Genomic DNA, 22,591 nt, shown 5'->3' with positions numbered 1-22,591 from the left:
CCAATCCTAGCTGGTAAAACCCTCCCAGCCAGTACAGTAAGGCAAGAAAGAAAAAGAATAGCCATTAGATTTTTACCAAGAAAACTGAAAACATATGCCCATACAAAGACTTATTCACAGCAATATCTTCCATAATGACTCCAAATCGAAAACACCAAAATGTCTATCAGCTTGTGAGTAGATGAACAAATTGTGGTATATCGATATTATGGACTATCACTCAGCAATAAAAATTAATATAATGTTGAGTTATGCAATGTAATGGATGATTCTTTTTTTAAGAATTACTTCTTTATTTTATTTATTTAAAAGAATTACTTCTTTATTTTATTTATCATTATTGTTATTTTAAATTTGGCTATAGCAAGATACACAGAGAGAGAGAGAGAGACAAAAAGCGAGCAAGCAAGCCACCAGGTCCAGGCCTCAAACTGTGGTCAGCCATGTGGCTGCTGGCCCCGACATGAACGATTCTTAAAAAGATAGTAAGTAGGGACCAGCACTTAAAAAGTGGCATGAAGGTTAAGGTGCTGGATCCCATATGGCCAACTGTGTGGTTAAAGCCCTGAACCAGGGGCTTAAAAAAACACACTAGACATGTGCGTTTGTGTGTGTATGCCCAAAATCTTGAGAGGAGAACAGAGAAGGGATTATAGTGTGGCCATCCCCTGGGGGTTCTTTGTCAGTTTCCCTTTCTCTTTATCTCTCTCTCTCTTCTGCTCTGACACTAGCACACATGCTTTATAGCAAACTTAAAAAAAAAAAAGACAGTAAGTGAAAAAAGTCAAACACAAAAGCCTACATACTGCATGACTCCTTTTATGAGACTTCTAGAAAAGGCAAGACTACGGTTTCAGTGACAGAACAGAACAATGGTTGCTGGAGGTGGGAATCCAGGAAGGGTTGGTAACAAAGGCCCAGAGCGAAACGTGAGGGCAGGAGGGTCCTGGCTTCCTGGACTGTGGCAGTGGCTACAGAAATGCATACCTGCCAAAGCTCACTAAACTGCACTCTGAGGAACCAATTGTATTTTAATAGTTTACACATTAATAAAGCTGGGGGGCCAGCTGGCAACGGGGTGGTTAAGGCTCTGGATCTCACATGGCCTACTCGGCAGTGTGAGTCCTGGACTAGGCAGCTTGAAAAACATGCTAGGCATGTGCTTGCTTCCCCAAATCCCCAGAGGAGAGTGGAGGAAAGGGAACTGTGGCGTGGTCATGCCCTGGCGGGGCGCTTTCTCACCTTCTCTGAGCGTACGTCTCTCTCTCGTGAGTGCATATGCCCCACAGCAGAATATAAATTAATAAATTAACTAAAATAAATGTAAAATAAATAAATAAGGGTCGGGTAAAACGTTTTTTAAACATGGAAAATGGACAGAGGACATGAACAAACAATTGTTTACAGATGAAGTACACAGAATGTTCCTATATGAAAATCTCACCACCTCGGGAATGTTCAAGGACATGCAGATCAAAACAACAATGAGGAATTATGTTTTCACCTATCAAATTGGCAAAGATGTAAAAATGGCGACGTTAAATGCTGACAAAAGACACTCTCGTGAACCTCCCTTGTAAGAATAAATTAGCACCTTTCTGAAGTGCATTTTAGTGATATGTAATGTAAACCTTAAAAATGTTCAAACCCTTTGACTCAAGGGTTGACAGAATATCAAGCAGCCATTAAAAGTTAACTTCAAAGGGTTTTTTTTAACACTAAAAACTCCTAATGTAATATTCTACGAGAAAACAGAACAGAACATATGCTTCATACGGTCTCAACTACGTTGCGCATGTAGGTGGGTGTATAGACACACATGTGCAAGAAAAATTCTGCAAGGAAATACTTTCAAATATTAGTGGTTGCGCTCTAGCTACTGTGATTATGGGTAGTTCTTTTTTTCTTTATGGTCTCCCTTAAGTTCCAGTTTGAGTATGTATTGCTTTTACAAACAGCATGAATAAGCCAATTTTAAAAAATCAGCACAAAATCTTGCTAGAAATCCCCCAGGAAGAGGCATTATTAACCAAAATCACAAAGACACAGCTGAATTTTTCACTCTTCAAAGTGTCCCGTGGTGGTTAAGGCAGCTGGAATCCACATGGCCAACTGTTAGGTTTGAGTCCTAGACCCGGCAGCTTGAGAAACACACTGGGCACGTGTGCCGGCACCCAAAATCCCAGAAGCAGAAATGGAGAAGGGGTTGTGGCATAGCATACCCCATGGAACGTGATTTCTCACCTTCTGTCTCTGTCTCTTTCTCTCTGGCAAACCCACGTGCCCTGTGACTTTTTGTAAGTGCCCCACTGGCTCCTTCCGCGGCCCCAGGCAGCTCTCCCTCAAGCAGAGAGGCCAGTGCTGAGTTTCAGTCTGGTCCCTTTCTCCAGGTGGATCCTGCAGACACCTGGTGCGACTGCTGGCTTGGGATACACTTGACTGCACTGAGGCACACCCAGAGACCTGGTAGAGCACTGCTCTGGGTATGACCTGGGCAGTGTTTCCAGAAGAGAGTAACACTGGACTCTGAGCAGACCAGGTGGGGGAGGCCTGCCCACAGCGTGGATTGGCACCATCCAGTCCACAGGGGCCCAGGGAGAGCAAATATGGATGTTCTCTTTTGAGAGCGCTGGAGAGGTTTCTCCTACTGCCTTGGACGTCAGAACTCAAGACTTCTGCCTTCAAACACCAGGATTTGCACTAGCGTCTCCTGTTCTCAGGCTTCCAGCCTCGGACGGTGAGTCACGTCATTGGCTTCCCTGCCTCTGAGGCCTCTGGGTTGGGCTGAGCTGCACTATCACGTCCCAGGATCTGCAGCCTGCAGATGGCCATTGTGGGGCTTCTCGTGAGCGGATTCCCCCAGTAACCCGCTTCTTAGATGTCTGCATATATCCTGATGGCTCTGAACACAAACACACCTGGTTAGGAATCCACTGGGTCCCGCCACCCTGGAGGAAGCGCGGGTTCATTCTGACAAGAAATGTCACGTACCAGCTGCCAAACAGCCTGCCCTGCCTGAACCCTCCTGTGGTTATGATCACCGTGGACAGGAACAGAGCTGGCCCGATCACCATGAAATCCCACACCAAAGTCTTTAACCGAGAGACTCTAGCAGGTGAAGACGGTGTGGCTCTGAACCCAGACCCGCAGAATTCAGTTGTCTTACCACCTCCCACCACCAGGACAGCTGACTGGTAGGCAGCGGCTGCTCTGCTGGTGACTCAGCGGAGAGAACACCCTGTGGAACCAGGGCGCTGCATATGCCCCACTCCACCACGGACATCCATGAAGAGACGCACACTGAGGACTGCGAACCCGTGAAAAGGTGCCTCACCTCGAACCAAGCTGCCCAGGAGATGTGCTGGCAGAGAAGGGAAGGGCTAGGAATGAATGACTGCAGAGACAGACGTGTGGCCAGTCACAGGAACAGGATGCTCGCAGCTTCGGTGCACCGTTCCCATTTCGCCATCACTCCCCTCTCCTGCTGCTGCCTCGTATGAAGAAGGGAAGGGCTAGGAATGAATGACTGCAGAGACAGACGTGTGGCCAGTCACAGGAACAGGATGCTCGAAGCTTCGGTGCACGTTCCCGTTTCGCCATCACTCCCCTCTCCTGCTGCTGTCTCGTATGACAAAGCATTGGCCAGAGCCGACATGAGGAACTTCTGGTGGGGGGACATCCAGAATGCCATCTCCCTGCAATATGGCAGCTAACGGCAGATTGAGAAGCTCCTGTTTGGGGATGCAAGGCTTCGCCCTGAAGGATGAAGCTTTTTCATCCCAAAGGACACTTGGGCACAGAATGGTATTCTGGGTATTCTTCCTTTGTCCACCAGACCCATGTCTGCCCTCTTCTGTTCTGCATGGCGCCCTGACGGGTCACTTCAATTAGACTCTTGGGCTCCCGGCCTCCTGCTGGTGTGGCCAGCAGGAGGCACTGGCAGGAGACTGGAGGGGCAAGACAAGGTGGCTATTCACTCCCAGCTCCCTCCCTGTCCACTGCATTCTTCTACTGAAGGCCTCATCTCCTGGTGGGTGACCCGAACTTCTGTTCTAGCTCTTGGTTGTTTCAGTAACTGCACCCTCTCTTGCCCCTTGTGGCCTAGGAGTGATGGATAACAGCTCTCCATCGCTCCTCATCCTGAGACACTTCCTCATCTACTGACTTCATGCACTCGCCTTCGCTAGGGTAGAAGATCCTTTAAAAAATTCACATCAGTCACTCTTTCTAGCATGCCATCTGTTTTCTGCCTAGATCTTGACCAATGTATGTCCAAATTAAGACCACAATCAAGACGTGGAACAGTCCCGTCTCCCCCAAACCTCCTGCGCTTCTCCTTTGTGGTCGTGCCTTCCCCTCACCCTCAGCTCTGACCACCACTGACTTCTCAGCCCTATTATTTTGCCTTTTCCAGAATGTTAGTTAAGTTGAAGAGATCGTATACACATGGATTTGAAAGGTGTTGGCAAGAAGTGAAACTGGACCCAGTCTTGCTACTACACATCATATAGCTCGGGCTAACAGGCTGATTTTCTGATGGCATAGCAACTGCCAGGCTGCTAATGTGGCCAGCGTGAACGGAAGATGCTCAATGGGAGATGACTCTGTGCGAAGACCCGCTCACACCCTGGAGGAAGGACGCCCACCCTCCTGTGAGTATGTAAGTCATAGCACCTATTCCATTCTCTCAACTCCCCTGTAAACCTCATTCTTCATAGTAAAACACTGGCTTTACTTTTAACAGATCTGTTTTACAGAAAAGGCAAGGCAACATTGAGAAGCGCAGCATGTGAGCAATAAAAGGTCAAGTTAGATGTTCAATTAAAGTCTACCATTGTATTAAAATACACTCGTACACATAGAAAATAGCTTTAAAGTCTCTAAAATATTATTTGGATCAAGATTTTATGTCTCATTACCAAGCTGTTGAGGTTTTTAATTTAAGCCCTAAATATTGAGTATTTAAAAATAAAACAACTCAAAAATATATTTTTTCTTTGTACTATCCACTCTTAACTTGATTAATGAGAATAATTCTTTAAATCATTTTGTTAGGGATGAGATTTTTAGATTTTATTTATTTTTATTGTATTGTTTATCTTTAGGGAAAAAATAAGCATGTTTAAAAATCTTGTCTCTTAAATTAAAGTTAACTTTTTCTTTTGGTGTACAGTTTTAGGAGCTTTGACATGTATATAGATTCATGCAGCTCTCTACATTTGGGATACAGAATGGTACATCACCCGAAAATCTCCCTCTTGCTTCCGCTGTAAAGACGCCTCCCCACACACACCCCACCCTGGCAGATCACTGAGCTCGTCTCAGTCCATGCTGTTTGGCCTTTTCTAGAATGTTGTACACACAGACTCCTACAGCAGCAACCTGGAGCCTGGTTTCTTTCACTGAGCCTGGTGTCTCTAAGATCAGTCCGTGTTACACATTAGTGGCGCATTCCTTCGATTACTGAGAAGCCTTCCACCTGTTTATCCACGTGCCTGCGGAGCTCCATCTGGGCTGTCTCCAGCTAAGGGAGATTAAGACTAGGCTGCTATGAATATCTCTGTGCAGTACACTCTCAGTCAACTCTTAGATCATTTCTTCTAAATACAAAAGTCATACAAAGTACAAATTGCTTGTACATGAACAAAAACCTGAAACCTAAATTTGAAAGATGAATTATGGTTTCTTGCAATGCGCCAAGTGGAGAGAAGAGGCTGCTCTCCTCCAGCAAGTCCCCCGACTCCGCCACATTCTGTGGGGGCTTGAGAGGAAAGCAGAAAACGGAGGAAGATCCATGCTAGCCTGTGAACTAGGGCGACTTTTCTTAGCCCAGTGTTTTCGTGATATAGTCCAGACTCGTCTCAGGAGACAACGTGATTAGTTTCAAGTCCTAATGAGCGCTATACTCAGTGCAAGAATGAGGTTAAAAACAGCCCTGGCAGTATGGGGAACCCTTTCTCTCTCAAAAAGAGTATCAGAAGATGAAAAGGCAACTGGATGGACCACTGTAGACAGAACACCATGTAGAAACATCCCTGTACAACAGAAATCTGCATTGAGGGACTAGAGCAAAAATACTAACTGGATCGGGCCCAGCAGGTGGCATGGTGGTTAAAGCACTGGAATGCCCACATGGCCAACCACGGTTCGAGTCTGGGATCTGGCGGCTTGCTTTCTAACTCACTCTCTCTCTCTCTAGTGGCTTGCTTTCTCTCTCTTTCTCTGGCAAAACTCATGTGAAAAAAATAATAATATAGGGACCAGCAGTTAGCACAATGGCTATGTCGCCAGACTCCCATGTAGTCGACCATGATTTGAGTGGCTTAACTCACAGGCACATGTACGTGCGTGCCAAAGATCCTGAGAGGAGAATGGAGGAGAAGGGATTGCGGCATGGCCATCCGCCCTGGGGATAATTTCTCGCTTTCTGCCTGTCTGTCTCTCTCTGTCCTTCTGGCAAGCACATGCACCCTATAGCAAAGACCTCTCCAAAAGAATAAATTTTTAAAAAATTAGAATATAAAGAAAGAAAGAAAATAATACTTTAAAAATAAAAAATACTAACTGGACCAAATTGTGGAAGATAATTTAATATATGGCAAAGCAGACATTAAAGCAATGCAGAAAGAAAAGGTCACTTGATAAATGGTATTGAGAGGACAATTTTTTAATTTGGATACTCACCTTATTTTAGATGGATTGAAGTGTTTTGTTTTAAAGAATCAGAAAAAGAGATTATTACTCGCCATTTCAAAATGTTGCTTTGGCTTTAGGGCCTGTCACTGCTAACCACGGCCCTCTGCCCCGGCTCGGCGGGGGAGCGACTCATGGAGCGCCCATAAGGGAAAAGCATTATGACAGCGAATTGACAAGACCTAAAGATGAAGAGTTGTCCTCTTCAGAAAAGTGACTTCCTAAAGTCACTTATCACATGTTTCCCTCGAGTTCTCACAAGTATGAGCTTCAGTTATGCTCGGATTCACTCTTGAGGAGTGCTGAACTAGGGTTGGGTCTCAGCGAGTATGGAGAGACGAGGCATGATTTAGGGGAAAGGAGACAGCAATCATGCTAGTTCGGCATCCTGGCAGGAACAGGAATTGACCAGTTTGCATGAAGAACAGAAACCACAATAAGTATTTCTTACATTACTTTAAAACCTAAAAGAAAGTCTTGTGCTGAGCCCAGACACTGGTGCTATCAGTCAGTCAAGAAAGTCAAGTTCAGTAAATTGAACTGGAAAAAATGGCTGTCCTTATGAAAAACAGAATGCAGTTGTGGGACCAGCAGTTGACGTAATGGCTATGTCGCTGGACTCCCATGCAGTTGACTGTGGTTCAAGTCCCAGACCCGGAGGCTTAAACTCACGCCAGGCACGTGTGCATGCATGCCCAAGATCCCGAGAGGAAAATGGATTGTGGTGTGGCCATACTCCCAGGGAGTGATTCTTACTTTCTGTCTCTCTCTGTCTTTCTGGTGAATGTACGTGTCCTATAGCAAAAAAAACTCTCAAAAAAAAAAAAATGCAGTTAGTCTTTAGAAAGAAAAAATTCCAGTTGAATTAATGATTTATCAAAAATGTAAGATTTTTAGTAGACTGAACCCCTCCCCTTCCAGCCACGCACATCCTACTAGGCGGTATGGGTGAGTATGAAACATCGGGAAACGAGAGATTAAGCTACGTAGAGCAAAGCTGAGAGCACTGTTCATAGTAAAAACCTAGAAAAAACTGAAATGTCTGTCACTCAGGAATATCATGCAGAAGTTAAAATAAATGAAAAATGGGGGCCAGCAGCTGTCATGGTGGTTAAAGGCACTAGACTCCCACATGGCTGACAATGGTTTGAGTCCTGGACCTGGAGGCTTGCTTTCTCACTTTCCTTCTCTCTCTGTCTCTGTCTCTCTCTGATCAGATTTTTAAAAATAATAAAGTTAAATAAAGTAATTCTTTTTTTTAAAGAAAAAAAAAAAGAATCAGAAAAGAGGACCAGCAGTTAGCATAATGGCTATGTTGCTGGACTCCCATGTAATTGACCACAGTTCGTGTCCCAGACCTGGTGGCTTAAAACTCATGCCGGGCACGTATGCATGCATGCCCAAGATCCCGAGAGGAGACTAGAGGAGAAGGGATTGCAACGTGGCCATCCCTCCTGGGAGGTGATTTCTCACTCTGTCTCTCTGTCTCTCTCTGCCTTTCTGGAGAGCGCACGTGCCCTATAGCAAAAACCTCTAAAATAAATAAATAAATAAATAAATAAGAAAAGAAGCAGAGTAGTATAGAGCTTTTATCAATACTAGTTAGGTAAAAAGGATGGATTTAAAGACTTAAAGCCACAGAAGACATTCCAAAAGATGACTTATTTATTTGATTATGTTAAAATGTAAACGTTGAAACAATGAGGTGTTATGTAAGTGAAAGAGAAATAGCAAGCTGAGAAAAAGAGCTGCAACACTTGTGACAGAAAAGGGTTACCTTTTAATAATTATCTAATTATGAAAAAATTATTAAACAAAAAGGTGATAAAATTAAATTAAAAGCCCACCAGTGGGGCCATTAACCAATTAGGACATGAAGAGAATTCACATCAGAGGAGATGCAATTGGCACATGGGGACATAGGAATGTCCAACCTCAGCATCGCTCTAAGAAATCTAAATTAAAACAATAAAGAGGCACCACTTTATACCTCCTGTTATCAATATTTTAAAACAATGTTAATATTCAATGCTGGAAAGAACGTGAAACTAGAACACTCATACAATGTTGATGGCAAAGTACATCCGTACTCCTTTGAGAGAACAATTTGGCAACCCTTGGAAAAACTCACGCAAGTGACAGTGACATGAGCCAGACAGCGGGCCAGGAGGTCCCAGGACTCACCACCTTCACGGGAAGTCCAATGAACAACTCTCGGCTTACAGGAACACCTTGGCTAAAGCCCTCAACCTTAGAAATGAGTGCGGGTCACCTGCACGGGCCACGGAGTGGAAAGGGGAGTTCTGAGAAATGGTCTCGCTTTGACTAAACCACCCCTCTACCCTCCCTACGTCAGCACAGGAACACACAGAGATTCCCCAGGACTAGATTCCACGGAGGGAAAAGAGAACTGCAGACAGACACCCAGCTTCCAGAGCGTTCCAAGCTGCTTCCCAGGAAGCACATTCCCCTCACCACAGAGGGAACCTGGGGGAGAGGGCAGGGCTAGACCCTGGGATGGAGTGCCCCGCAAGTGGCTTTCAGACCTCAGTGGGCGGTCTGTGTGCCTGCCCAGCCAGAGAACCAGCTAACAGAGCAGCCCACCCACAACCTCGAGCTGGACACTGCCTGGTGAATCCCTAGACAGCCAGTTTCCAGAACCAGCCTTGTATCCCATCACGGGCAGGGGGATCCCTGGCACAGCAATTTTGACAAAGAGCAGTGGCTGGTATACCCCACCCAGAAGTTGAATGACACTCAGTGTTAGAATAAAGCCCACTCCCAGGCCCTGGCCAGGGAGGGAGAAGACCACGACCACAAATTTCAACAAAGAACAAGGGCTGGGCCTGTTGCACCTAGGAGTTTAAACACACTCAGCCCAGCTTCTAAGCTCACCCAAGGCCCCACACAGGCAGACAGACGAACCTTACTGCGTATTCCTATTGAGCAGTCCATCCTGGTCAGTGACTGCGCCTACTCTCAGGGCCACTTCTCAACACTGTCCAACAGCAGCGCCACCGACACAGGGAATACGCCCTGCGGCCCAGTAAGACCTGAGGTGACTGCAGGGCCAAGTCCGTAGCTCAGCCTTATTGCAGAACCCAGTCAGCTGCCCCTCCCAAACCCGGAGCAAAGGCGGAAGCCCAGGCATCTAGAAAATCTAAAAGCAAGCTCTCAGTCATTACCAGTTGTGCTGCCAGGAACACGGGTGAAAGCCAGTAAAGGCAGTGGCCTCTTCAAAACAGAGACGCCAATGCAAGGGCCTGAGCGTAATGAAGACTTGGGGAATCATGCCACCTCCAAAAGAAACTAATGCAACTCCAACAAGGGGTCTTAAAGAAAGGGAGAGCTAATAAATGATAAAGAATTCAGAATAATCCTCCTGGAGAAGTTCAGTGAACTACAGGATTATATGGATGAAAAAGTAAATGAAATTTAGAAAACAGTAACAAACAAAATGAGACACTGACAAAGAAATAGAAACAAGTTTTTTAAAGTCAAATAGAAATCCTGGATATAAAGAACAAAGTACTGGGGCCAGCCGGCTGTGTTGGCGGTTGGAGCAGATGGATTCCACGTGGTGGGCTGAGCAGCTCAAGTCCCAGACCTGGCAGCCTGAGAAACATGTGAGTACATGTCCAAAAGTCCCAGGAGGAGAACGCAGTAAAAGGGACTGTGCACAATGTGGTCATCCCCCTCGGGGCGGGGGGGCTCACTTTTCCTGCTCTCTCTCTCTCTCTCTCTCTCTCTCTCTCTGTCTCCCCTCTCTCTCTCTGGTAAGCACATGTACCCTATAGCAAAAACTGAAGAGAAGAAAAGAAAAGAAGGAAAAAAGAAAAAAAAAAAAAAGAAGAAGAAGAAAGAAGAACTGAAAATGCAATAGGAAGCCTCTACAGTAGGCTCAATCAAATTTAAGAAAGAATTGGTGAATCTGAAGAGGGAAGAGAAGCGCAAAGAGAAAAAAGAATGAAAAAGCCTATAGTAATTATGGGATGCCATCAAGACATCTAACTTACATATTATAAGGATTCAAAAAGGAAAAGAAAGCGAAAAGGGGCCAGAAGTCATATTTAGAAAAATAATAGTTGAAAAAGTCCCTAATCTGGAGAAAGATACCAACATCCAGGTACAAAAAACACAGAGGCCTCTAATCAAATTCAATGGAAAGAGTTGTTTAACAAGAAACACAATAACTAAATTATTGAAAATTAAAGACAAAGAAAAAATTCTAAGAGTAGCAAGAAAAAAGAAATACATCATACACAAAGGGGTCTCAATTTAACCATGAGCAGATTTCACAGCAGAGACACTGCAGCTCAGGAGAGAGTGGGATGATATATTCAAAGTGCTGAAAGAAAAAACTGCCAACCGAGAATACTTCACCCAGCAAAGCTGGCTTTCTGAAATGAGGGATAAATAAAAACTTTCTCAGACAAAGCTAAGGGAGCTCATTACCACCGAGCCTGCCTTACAGGGATTGCTAAAGGGAGTTCTTTAAGCCCAAACACAAAAGGCTGCTAATTAAGAGCACAAAAGTTTCAAAAGCACAAAATTCAATGGAATAAGTAATACAGAGCTATATTCAGAATACTCTAGGACTGTAATGGTGGTGTTAAAGCAATCGTATCCTTAGTACTAGGGTTCAAAAACAGAACTATAAATAACTATAGCTAAATAAATTGTCAAAAGATACACAATATAAAATCATGTAATGTCTAATAAAAAAAAAAAAGTGTGTGTGGAGGGGAATAAAAGTGTTGCCTTTTTGTAAATAATCAAAGTTAAGATGTTATCACCAGGAAATAGACTGTAGTAAGTTGAAGACGTTCTCACAGTAACCACAAAACAACAATTTGCAGTAAACAAACAAAACAAAGATGGGAAGCATTTAAAGGATACTACTGTAGACAACCATCACGCCACAAAGAAAGACAAAGAAAGACAAACGAGCTACACAGAAGTTTTTTAAAAGCATCAACAAAACACCAGAAGACGATTAACAAAATGGCAATATAAGACTTCACCTGTCAGTAATTACCTTGAATGTAAATGGATTAAATTTTCCAATAAAAAGACACAGAGTGACTAAAGGAATTTAAACAAATAATAAGATGCAGCCATATGCTGCTTAAAAGAGACACACCTCACTTTTGAGGACACACATAGATTGAAAGTGAAGTAATGAGAAAAGATATTTCATGCAAACAGAAACCAAAAGAGAGCCAAGGTAGCTAAACTTATATCAGAAAAAAAAATGTTAAATCAAAACCTGTAAAGTGAGGGGCTAGATGAGGACGGCTCATCAGCAAAACATGACACTCTGTGAGGCTGACCCACAGGGAAAGGTTCCAGATTTGCAACCAGAGACTTCCCTAAGTATAACTGGCACACCTATGCCCATTGGTCTAGGGCGAGCTGAGGCGGGGTGGGATCGCAGCATCAAGACCCCGTTGCTGAGGGGCAGGGCATGCTGTCTCCCTATTTTCCTCTCTTTTGTCTCTCATACTCTGTTTCTCTCTATTTCTCATGGAAGAAATAAACTTTTTAAAAAACTGTAGAAAAATAAAGATAGTCTATAATGATAAAGAGATCAATTCATCAAGCAGATACAACTACTGTAGATATATAAACCCATTACTGGAGTGCATAAATATATAAAGCAAATATGAAAGGACCTGAAGGGAGAGAGATTACAATACAATGACAAGAGAAGACTTCACTCTTGTGGCCTTGCTTTGAAGATGACGAAGAGAAGGAACAACGGCCATGCCGAAAAGGGCCGAAGCCACGTGCAGCCTATTCGCTGCATGAACTGCGCCCAGTGCATGCCCAAGGACAAGGCTATTAAGTTCATCAACCCAAACATAGCAGAGGTCGCAGCCCTCAGGGAACCTCTGAAGCAAGTGTCTTCGATGCCTGTGTGCTCCCCAAGCTGTATGTGAAGCTGCATTACTGTGTGAGTTGAACCATTCATAGCAAGGTAGTCAGGAACTGATCTCATGAAGCTTTGAAGGACCAAAGGCCCTCACCCCAATTTAGACCTTAAGGTGCTGTTCCTCGCCATCTACCAAACGTCCATATAAGGAGCTGGATCTTTAAGGACTGAAGAACAGTCCTCTGGGGAAAAAATAAAATGCAAATTATACGTTTAAAAAAATAAATAGTAGAAGACTTCAATACCCAACTTTCAACAATGGACAGATCATCCAGACAAAAAATTAAAAGGAGACACTACACTTTAGACTACGTGAACTTTATAAACACATACAGAAAATTCCAACCAATGACAACAAAATATACTTTCTTCTTAAATGTACATAGAATAGTCTCCAGGATAGATTATGTTAGGCCATGGGGGTGGGGGGGACATTTGCAAATTTAAGAAGTGGAAATCATATCAAGTACTTTTTCGGACCACAATGGTATTAAACCAGAAATCAATAAAAGAATTGCAGAAAATTCACAAATACATAGCAATTATACAAAATGCTCCCAAACAACCAGTGGGTCAGTAATAAAAGAGAAATTAAAAAACTATCTTGAGACAAATGAAAATGGAAATACAATATACCACATACCATAATTTATGGGAGGCAATGAAAACAGTTGTAAGAGGAAGTTTATAACAATAAATGCCTACATCAGAAAAGAAGAAAGATTTCAAATAAACAACTCAATCTTACCTCAAAGAAACAGAAAAAGTAACAAACTAAGCCCAATGTCAGCAGAAGAAAATAAATATTAAAAATCAGAGCAGAAACAAATGAAATAGAGACTATAAAAACAATACAAAAGACCAACAAAACAAAGAGTTGTTCTTTGAAAAGATAAACAAAATCAATAAACCTTTAGCTATACTGGGAAAAAGAGAGAGAAAACTCAAATAAAATTAGAAAGAGGAAACATTAAAACTAATACTACTGAAGTTTGGGACCAGCAGTTAGCATAATGGCTATGTCGCTGGACTCCCACGTAGTCGACCGCGGTTTGCGTCCCGGACCTGGTGGCTTAAAACTCACACCAGGCGCGTGTGCGTGCGTGCCCAAGATCCCGAGAGGAGAATGGAGGAGAGGGGATTGCGGCGTGACCATTCCCCCTGGGGGGGGGTGATTTCTCGCTTTCTGTCTCTATGTCTCTCTCTGTCTGTCTGGCAAGCACACACACCCTATAGCGAAAACCTCCCCCCCCCAAAAAAAGAAAATTTCTTAAAAATAGAAAAAAATTTCACAAAAGCATTTATACTCTGATGTATTTTGAGAAATACATCCTGAGGGAAAAAAACCCACCAGAGGAAAAAGCAATGTATGTAGAGACTCTCTAACTGTAATAACAAAGGCCTTCCCTTGCTTCCAGCTGCCTGGGCCTCCCCAGCACACTTTCACTGACTTCACAGGTCACATGTCTGCTTACTGTTGGTCTCTCCCATTAGCAGGGGAAGTCCCTGGAGGGCAGGGATGATGTCTTCCTTACTCTCCAATGAGAGTTCATGTCTAGCACAGTGCCTGGTATATAGCTAGTGCTCAAGGGTTGTTGACCGGCTGACTGCACAAACATGCAAAATGAAAAAGGGGCCCAGCTGCTGTGGTGCGGCGGTGATGCAGATGCACTGCAAGGCTGGAAGCCACATGATAAAAAACTGAGCCAGTAGCAAACACAAAGGGAAAGATACTGCTCAAAGGAGAGAGCACAATAAGCAATAGTGAGTATAAAGGAAGTGGAAGGGGCAAGTCCAGACCTATCAGCCATGATGTATAAAACCAGACCACCCTTGATAGGTAAAAGAACAAAGATTTTCATTCTGGAATTTCAAAAGTATATTAATAAGTATATACATACACACACACACACACACACACACACACACGCATATACTATTTTATAAGAAACACCTAAAATAGCACAAGAGTAGAGTAAAAGTAAGAGACTGAGAAAGGATCCCTGATGACTACTAATTCACAAGCCTATGGCATGGTGTTCAGGCAGCCGAATCCCACATGGCTGACTGCAATGCAAGTCCCAACTCAGTGGCTTGGAGAACATATGTGTGTGTGAGTGCCCAAAATCCCAAGAGGGGACTGGAGGAGAGTGCAGTGCGGCCCTCCCATCTCACTTTCTCTCTGTCTCTCTGGTGAGTGCATGCACCCTATGGCAGACAGAAAGAAGAAAGAAAGATAGATTGCAGCAGCACTCATAGGGATAAAGGGCTGTTAAATAACGACAAAGGCAGCAGCTGACCAGGACATATGACAAATCTGTACTTCTAGATCTGTTCACCAGGAGACACGTCGATAACACAGAATTCATGGTATTAGCACCTGTGTGTTCAGTCTGCTGTTGTTTCTTGTTCTCCTGGGAATTCTGGGTGAATGAGAAAAAGAGACTGAGACAAGGAACTGGGAAGTTGTGCATCCCTCACGAGAGCAAGCCGTAACAACCCTGGCTGCCCGGAGCTCCCTGACACCCTCGCTCTCCACAGACACCATCGCTCGCTAAGCCGCTCTGGCAGGGCGTACCTGCTACTTATTTCTGCGTTTCAGCACCTACCGCAATGTCTGGCAGAGAAGGACACTCAATAAACGTTCGCCGAATGACATTTTACGCGTCCACTGAAGTTCTAATTTAAAAGACTATGAAGCCAGTATGAAAGATGTCTAGGGAACCAGCAGTTAGCGTAATGGCTATGTCGCTGGACTCCCACGTAGTCGACCGCGGTTCGCGTCCCGGACCCGGTGGCTTAAAACTCACACTGGGCACGTGTGTGTGCATGTGCGTGCGTGCCCAAGATCCCGAGAGGAGAAGGGAGGAGGAGGGATCGTGGCGTGGCCATCCCCCCATGGGAGGTGATTTTCCGCTTTCTGTCTCTCTGTCTCTCTCTGTCTGTCTGGCGAGCGCACGCGCCCTATAGCAAAAACCTCTCAAAAAAAAAAGTATAAATTAAAGGGAGAAATAAACAATATTCTGCATTTCTTATACTGACCGTGTCTCACTGTTACCAAGTACCAGGAGAGGGGTTGCTGCCATTACAGAAATATTCTAACCAAAGAAATACTAAGCGTATCACCACTTTACAATCTCTGATGTATTTACGGATCTAGTGTGAGCAGCTGTGGTTGCTAATATCATGAAAAGAGAGAAAACCAGTCAACATGTTTGCCATCCAGTTATAAAGTAGTCTTGCCCAAAACACAAAAACAAAATCCAAATTGAACATGGTCTACCTAACTATCCATTCGGCTCAGGAATTTTCGGGACGGAGATAGGAGACCTCATTAAATGTTACCGTGGGTTGTACCCTGTCATCTAGATTGTAAGAAACTCCACGTAACTAACAATCCAGGTTACTTCTTCCATTAACAAAGGGGAAAGACACCAACAGGTTCAAAAAGAACGGCGGCAAACCAACCCATTGCAACCTATGGGCTCCTTGGACCCTGGTTCAAATCGAGGTAAGAGACCACACGGGCGAGCTGGGAAATGTGAACCCTGGCTGGGTATGCAGTAATACTACTGATAAGACTATTACATGTGAAAACCGCATTCTCGCCTTGTTTGTTAGAATACCTCTTATCTTTGAGAGAGACATGCAGAAATACGATACCTAGCATTTGTGTCAAAGCTACCGGGGTGGAGGACACGGAGCTGGGATGCAAAGGAAGTGCTCCGTGGGATCTGGTAACTGCCGCACTGCAGAGGGTTCGTCAGTGAACTCGTCCTCTTTACCTTTGCACATGTTAGAAATGTTCTGTAGTGAAACGTCTAAAACATTAATACAAAATAAATGAAGCTGTTCCTTATTCTCATGGTTGACGTTTTGGGGGGAAAGTGTCAAGGAAACAATGGGACGCTTACCTTTTCATTAACTGGATAAAAATTCTTCTCGGTAATCGATAGACAAAGGTGTCAAGGACAATCTTTAGGTAATTCAGAGATACATAGCCACCTTTCGAGGGGTCCCCTGCACTGAGGGCTTTTTCGATCTTTTCATAGGACTTGGAAAGCTGCAATGAATTAAAATTAGAGTGTGGCATTCATAAAAATCAACTTCATAGCGCTATTCAACCATTTTATTTTTACCAAAACCTCTTCACAGTTCCCTCTCCAAAAACTGATCAAAAAGGTTACTATGGCATGTACTGAACTTCAAATGTTTAATTGATGAGCTCACTACGTGAACCGCGGTCGACTACGTGGGAGTCCAGCGACATAGTCATTACGCTAACTGCTGGTTCCCAATACCTCTTATCTTTGAGAGAGACATGCAGAAATACGATACCTAGCATTTGTGTCAAAGCTACCGGGGTGGAGGACACGGAGCTGGGATGCAAAGGAAGTGCTCCGTGGGATCTGGTAACTGCCGCACTGCAGAGGGTTCGTCAGTGAACTCGTCCTCTTTACCTTTGCACATGTTAGAAATGTTCTGTAGTGAAACGTCTAAAACATTAATACAAAATAAATGAAGCTGTTCCTTATTCTCATGGTTGACGTTTTGGGGGGAAAGTGTCAAGGAAACAATGGGACGCTTACCTTTTCATTAACTGGATAAAAATTCTTCTCGGTAATCGATAGACAAAGGTGTCAAGGACAATCTTTAGGTAATTCAGAGATACATAGCCACCTTTCGAGGGGTCCCCTGCACTGAGGGCTTTTTCGATCTTTTCATAGGACTTGGAAAGCTGCAATGAATTAAAATTAGAGTGTGGCATTCATAAAAATCAACTTCATAGCGCTATTCAACCATTTTATTTTTACCAAAACCTCTTCACAGTTCCCTCTCCAAAAACTGATCAAAAAGGTTACTATGGCACGTACTGAACTTCAAATGTTTAATTGATGAGCTCACTACACAACAGTATTCCCAGTCACTGCCACTCAATTGACAAGGCAGACAAGTTTCTCAGGGGAAAGTAGCACATATAATAGCTCTACCTCGAATTTCAGAGCTAAAAATACTTGGTGGACCTGCCAGTTTGATGCATCTTTCTTAATATACTTTCAAGCCATTCCCTACTGTGAGCCCATGCTAGGCTTCTCCTGATTAAGTCAGGCCAATCAAACAAAAAAGCTGGTAACATTTTATTAAAAATAAAAGTAGCTTTTACAGTAGAAAAATTATTAAAATAAGGGTTGCATAAACATAGTGTACACTGGACATTTCTTTTATCATCCTTTCTTTAAAAAGAAAATATGGGGGATTACAAAGAACCCAGATGAATGAGCTTTACTTAAGGGACGACTTCTAAAATGCAGTAAAGTAGGTTAACCACTGATTTTTCTATGACTCATAAAAATGCGATGAAGATTGGTTGTATTTTCAAAGGTTTCCCTACTGTTTATTACTGAGTAATAATAGTATTCTCCAGTATTTTCAACCATCCTACTTTGAATTCAAGTGTTCCTGATAACTGGGATAAGAAGATAAACAGAATGACCACAACCTAGTGTAAAAGGTGACTTTCTTTAAAAGCTGCTGGATCAAAACCATAGACACACAGGAGTTTTCATCCACCAAAGCAATGAGAAGCAGATTCATTACATTTTCCTTGGTATGCACCGGAACACTGGGAATCTAAAGGGAAAACCTTTAAAAATATTTAGAGACATAAGCTTCTTAGAAAGGACCTAAGCTGCTTAGAAAGTTGCATAAAATCAACCCCAAATGTAACTCAATCTGCCCATTTCTCTTTCGGGGAGGTGGGGTGCATTTGATACTGCCTAGGGGTGGACTCACAGAGGCAGTGAGAGCCCGGCATGGGGTGGGGTCTCAGTGCATTTATTGGATTAATGAAATTCATTTTTCAAATCTTAATGACATTTGGTCTCCGACAAGGGTTTCCAGGAGAGTGCTTCTGACACGATCAAGAGCTTTTATATAAAAAAGCAGGGGGTGAAATGGAACAGTATCTTCGTGATGTATAAAAGCTGTTAGGATTTTTCATCGTTACTGTTCATGAAGAAAATACAAGCCTTTACTTTAAAAAAAAAAAAATGCAGGCAATTCGGCAAAGTGTAAAAAGGAACTGCACACACCTGGAAGCCTCGCTTGCCACAATTTTGGATGCAGTGTCTTGAGGACTTCCAGTACGACTGTGTAAACTCGTTACGATTTTACAGAAATAAAATCGTACTACACCTTCAGGTTTGGCAAGTGCTTTTCCATCTGACACCATGCCGTGAATTTTCCCATAAGAATTAGTCATATATTACGTCACTCTTTTACATGATGTATGGCATGCCATCTTACTACTCACAGACAAGAAAAATACATGCCCATTTTCCACCATCATCAATTTACTTGTATAAAGGTTTCCCTGATTCCTAATCTAAATGAGGTCCTTGTTGTTACTTTCTCACATAACACCATTCAGAAAAGCTGTACTTATGGGGGCTAGCAGATGGCAGGATGATTACATGGCTAGACTCCCACATGGCCAACCACGGTTTGAGTCCCTAATGCGGTGGCTTGGAATTCAAGCCAGGCACATGTGCATGTGTGCCCAAGATCCCGGGAGGAGAATGAGAAGGGATTGCAGCATGATCAATCTCCCTGGCAGGTGATTATTTACTTTCCCTATCACTGTCTCTGTCTCTGTCTCTCTCTCTCTGGCAAGTGCATGCACCTTAAGGCAAAAACCTCTAAAAAAAAAAAAAGCTGTATTTATGAAAGTGCTTATTTGCTTAATAGTTCTCTCCCTAATATAAAGTCATGTGATCTCTGTGTCTGTTTTGTTCACTACTGGCTACCTAATAAAACGAAGCACAATTCTGGCATATGGCAGGCACTAAATACATATTTGTTCCAAGTGGATATACTGAGGCCAGCAGATGGCATAGCAGTTACAGCTCTGGACTCCCACATGGCCCACTGCAGTTTGAGTCCCAGACCTGTGTGGCTTGAAAATCACACCAGGCACAGGTGCAGGACCAGCAGATGGTGGAGTGACTATGTCACTGGACTCCCACATGGTTGAGCGCAGTCTCAGCCCTGGACCCAGCGGCTTACACTCATGCCGGGCACGTCTGCATGCATGTCCAAAGTCCCTGGAGGAGAACGTAGGAGAAGGGACTGGGATGTGGACATCCCCTGGGGCATGATTTCTCATTTTCTGTCTCTGGCTTACTTTCTGTCTCTCTGGAGAGCACACACACCCTCTAGCAAAAATCTATTTTAAAAAAAAGAAAGAAAGAAAGAAAGAAAGAAAGAAAGAAAGAAAGAAAGAAAGCAAGCAAACATAATAAAACAAAGAAAATCACACTGGGCGCATGTGTGTGTGTGTGCCCAAGACCGTGGGAAGAGAATGGATTGTGGTGTGACCATCCCCATGGGGGGTGATTTCTCACTTTCCCTCTCACTGTGTGTCTCTCTGTGAGCACACACACCCTAAGGCAAAAAGCTCTTTAAAAAAATGTGGATATATTTTGGGGGCCAGCAAGTGGCCTAGTGGTGCTGAACTCCCACATGGCCAACCACGGTTCGAGTCCCAAACCTGGTAGCCTTAAACTTACACATGGTGCGTGTGCATGTGTGTCCAAAATTCCGAGGGGAGAAAGGAGGATAAGGGATTGCAGTGTGGTCAACCCCTAAGGGGGTGACTTCTTGCTTTATTTTTTTTAATAATTATTTAATTTAATTTATTTATTTATTATTATTCAATTTAACCATAGAGAGACTGAGAAAGAGGGAGAATGAGAAGGCAAGCCACCAGATCCAGGACTCGAACCATGGTTGACCATGAGGAAGTCCAGCACTTTAACCACCAGGCTACCTACCAGCCCTTGGTTTCTTGCTTTCTGTCTCTATGTATCTCTGTCTCTCCAGCAAGCACATGTGCCCTATTGCAAAAATCTCTAAAACAAAATGAAAGTAGATATATTTTTTAAATGTTCCCCAAAAAGTTGTAAGAAAGGAAAAGCTATCTGATCATTAGTGAAAAAGAATATGAGTGTTAAAATCATGGTTGCACCATTTCACCTGCGTCGGATTGACAGAAATGTAAGAGGCGAGCAATACCAAGTATGGAAGAGCTCCTGCATAGCCGGCGCTGACGATGCCTCTGGTGGGAGCGTAACCTGATGCTGCAGAAAACAGCTTAGCATGCCAAGTGAAACTAGCGAGCGTGTTCTCTACAACGTGGCGAGCGACGCCACCCGTAGGCGTGGTTTCCAGCGAGACCCTGGAGCTGGGCACTGGAAGTTATATACCAATCACTTATGGTGGCACTGTGTGGAGGGACACACACAGGAAACAATCCAAATGCCATCCACAGGGGACGGCAGTGCGACACTGAGACCAGGAAAGGGCACACAGCCACAGCGAAGTCTGGGTGAGCTCCCTCCTCCACACAAACGAGGGGAGAACGGGAAAGAGAGAGGAGACAAAAGACTAAGATAACTCAGTCTGTAAAGACACATACTATAAAATATATAAACACTTCCCTTGCAAGTTTTTTGTTTGTTTGTTTGTTTTTTGGAGAGGTTTTTGCTATAAGGCGCGTGGGTGCTCCAGAAAGACAGAGAGAGACAGAGAGATAGAAAGTGAGAAATCGCCCCCTGAGGGGATGGCCATGCCGCAATCCCTTCTCTTCCATTCTCCTCTCAGGATCTTGGGCACGCACGCACACACATGTGCCCGGCATAAGTTTAAGCCACCAGATCTGGGACGCAAACCAAGGTCGACTACGTGGGAGTCCAGCAACATAGCCATTACGCTAATTGCTGGTCCCATCTCTTGCAAGTTTTATGCCATAAAAAGGAACTAAATAACTACTACTCTATTTCAAAATAGCTAGAAGAGAAGATTTTAAATGTCTCATCACAAATAAATAATTGGTGTTTAAGGTGATGGATATGCTGAGTACACTGCTTGAAACGCCTGTGCTGCTGTGAGGGCATATCAGCGGGGTGAGAGCAGGGATGTGGGAGCTGCGCTGCTTTGACGTGTTGAGACTTGGCTCCCGGACTCACTGGCAAATCAGTTCATGTCCTCATGCCTCAGTTTCCTTACCTGAAACTATGACCAGCAGGGGCCAGCGCGCGGCGAGGTGGTTAAGGTGTAGACGCCCACATGGCCAAGCGTGCCTCAATCTCAGACCTAGAGGCTTGCTTTCTCACTTTCCCTCTCTCTGTCTCTCTCTGGTGAGCACACATGCCCTGTACCAAATTAAATAATAACAATAACAATAAATAAAGTTAAATAAATAAGTGATTTTTTTAAAAATCTTACTTAAATAAAAACAAATAAAACAAAAAATCAGGATAGCAACATTGCCTAACTCACGGAGTTGCTTGAAGACCGGCTAGAACACCTGCTCAGTGCCAAAGGACATACCGCCTGGCACACAGGAAGTCCCATAAAGGGCTAATTATGACGGTGATGATGGCATTCCCTTTTCTTCGGACAAATTCAAAGAAATTTCAATTAAATATGGGTTTTATTTTTTAAAAGAAGCATGAGCCTGTTCTTACAAGATTATTTCTATCGATGTACCCACACACCCACCCACCCACCAGTGCAGCCACCCTTCTATATATGAAGACAGAGAGGTCTAGAATTATGTTCACCAAATGTTGCCTTTGATTATTTCTGGGGGATAAACTGTGAATAATTTCCTTCTTGCTTGTTTTTACCTGACAGAATTGCTTACATGTTTTGTAGTGGTCACTTTTTTGTGTGAAAACGAACTAGAGAAAACAAGTTTTACCAGTTTTCCAACAGATATTAAATGCTCTCTTCTCAACACCCTACAAACACTGGCTTTGCTGGGTTTTTTCCTTATTGACATTTAATAAATTTGTAAATGTTCTGTGTTAGCAACAGTTAGTATCTGTCACTTATCTAGCACGTATTTGGCCAGCTCTATCATGTTTATACGAAGTTTTACACTACATGTACTCAAATATA

At 43.5% G+C, this 22,591-nt stretch overlaps 1 protein-coding gene across 2 annotated transcripts in view; it reads right to left on the bottom strand.

Moving 5' to 3' along the window:
• Positions 1 to 22,591, bottom strand: part of EFCAB6 (EF-hand calcium binding domain 6) — a 283,050-nt gene that overhangs the window by 157,625 nt on the left and 102,834 nt on the right. The window contains exon 10 of one of the 2 annotated variants that reach the window (XM_006150669.3): positions 17,218 to 17,366. In XM_006150669.3, coding sequence (XP_006150731.1) covers positions 17,218 to 17,366 — 149 coding nt within the window. Of the gene's footprint in view, positions 1 to 16,542; positions 16,660 to 17,217; positions 17,367 to 22,591 lie in introns of those variants that run through there. The other variant, XM_006150667.2, reaches the window with a different exon arrangement.

Source organism: Tupaia chinensis, unplaced genomic scaffold (assembly GCF_000334495.1).
Source record: "Tupaia chinensis unplaced genomic scaffold, TupChi_1.0 Scaffold000294_1, whole genome shotgun sequence".
NCBI classification, from domain to species: Eukaryota; Metazoa; Chordata; class Mammalia; order Scandentia; family Tupaiidae; genus Tupaia; species Tupaia belangeri.
This window is presented reverse-complemented; position numbering and strand designations above follow the sequence as displayed.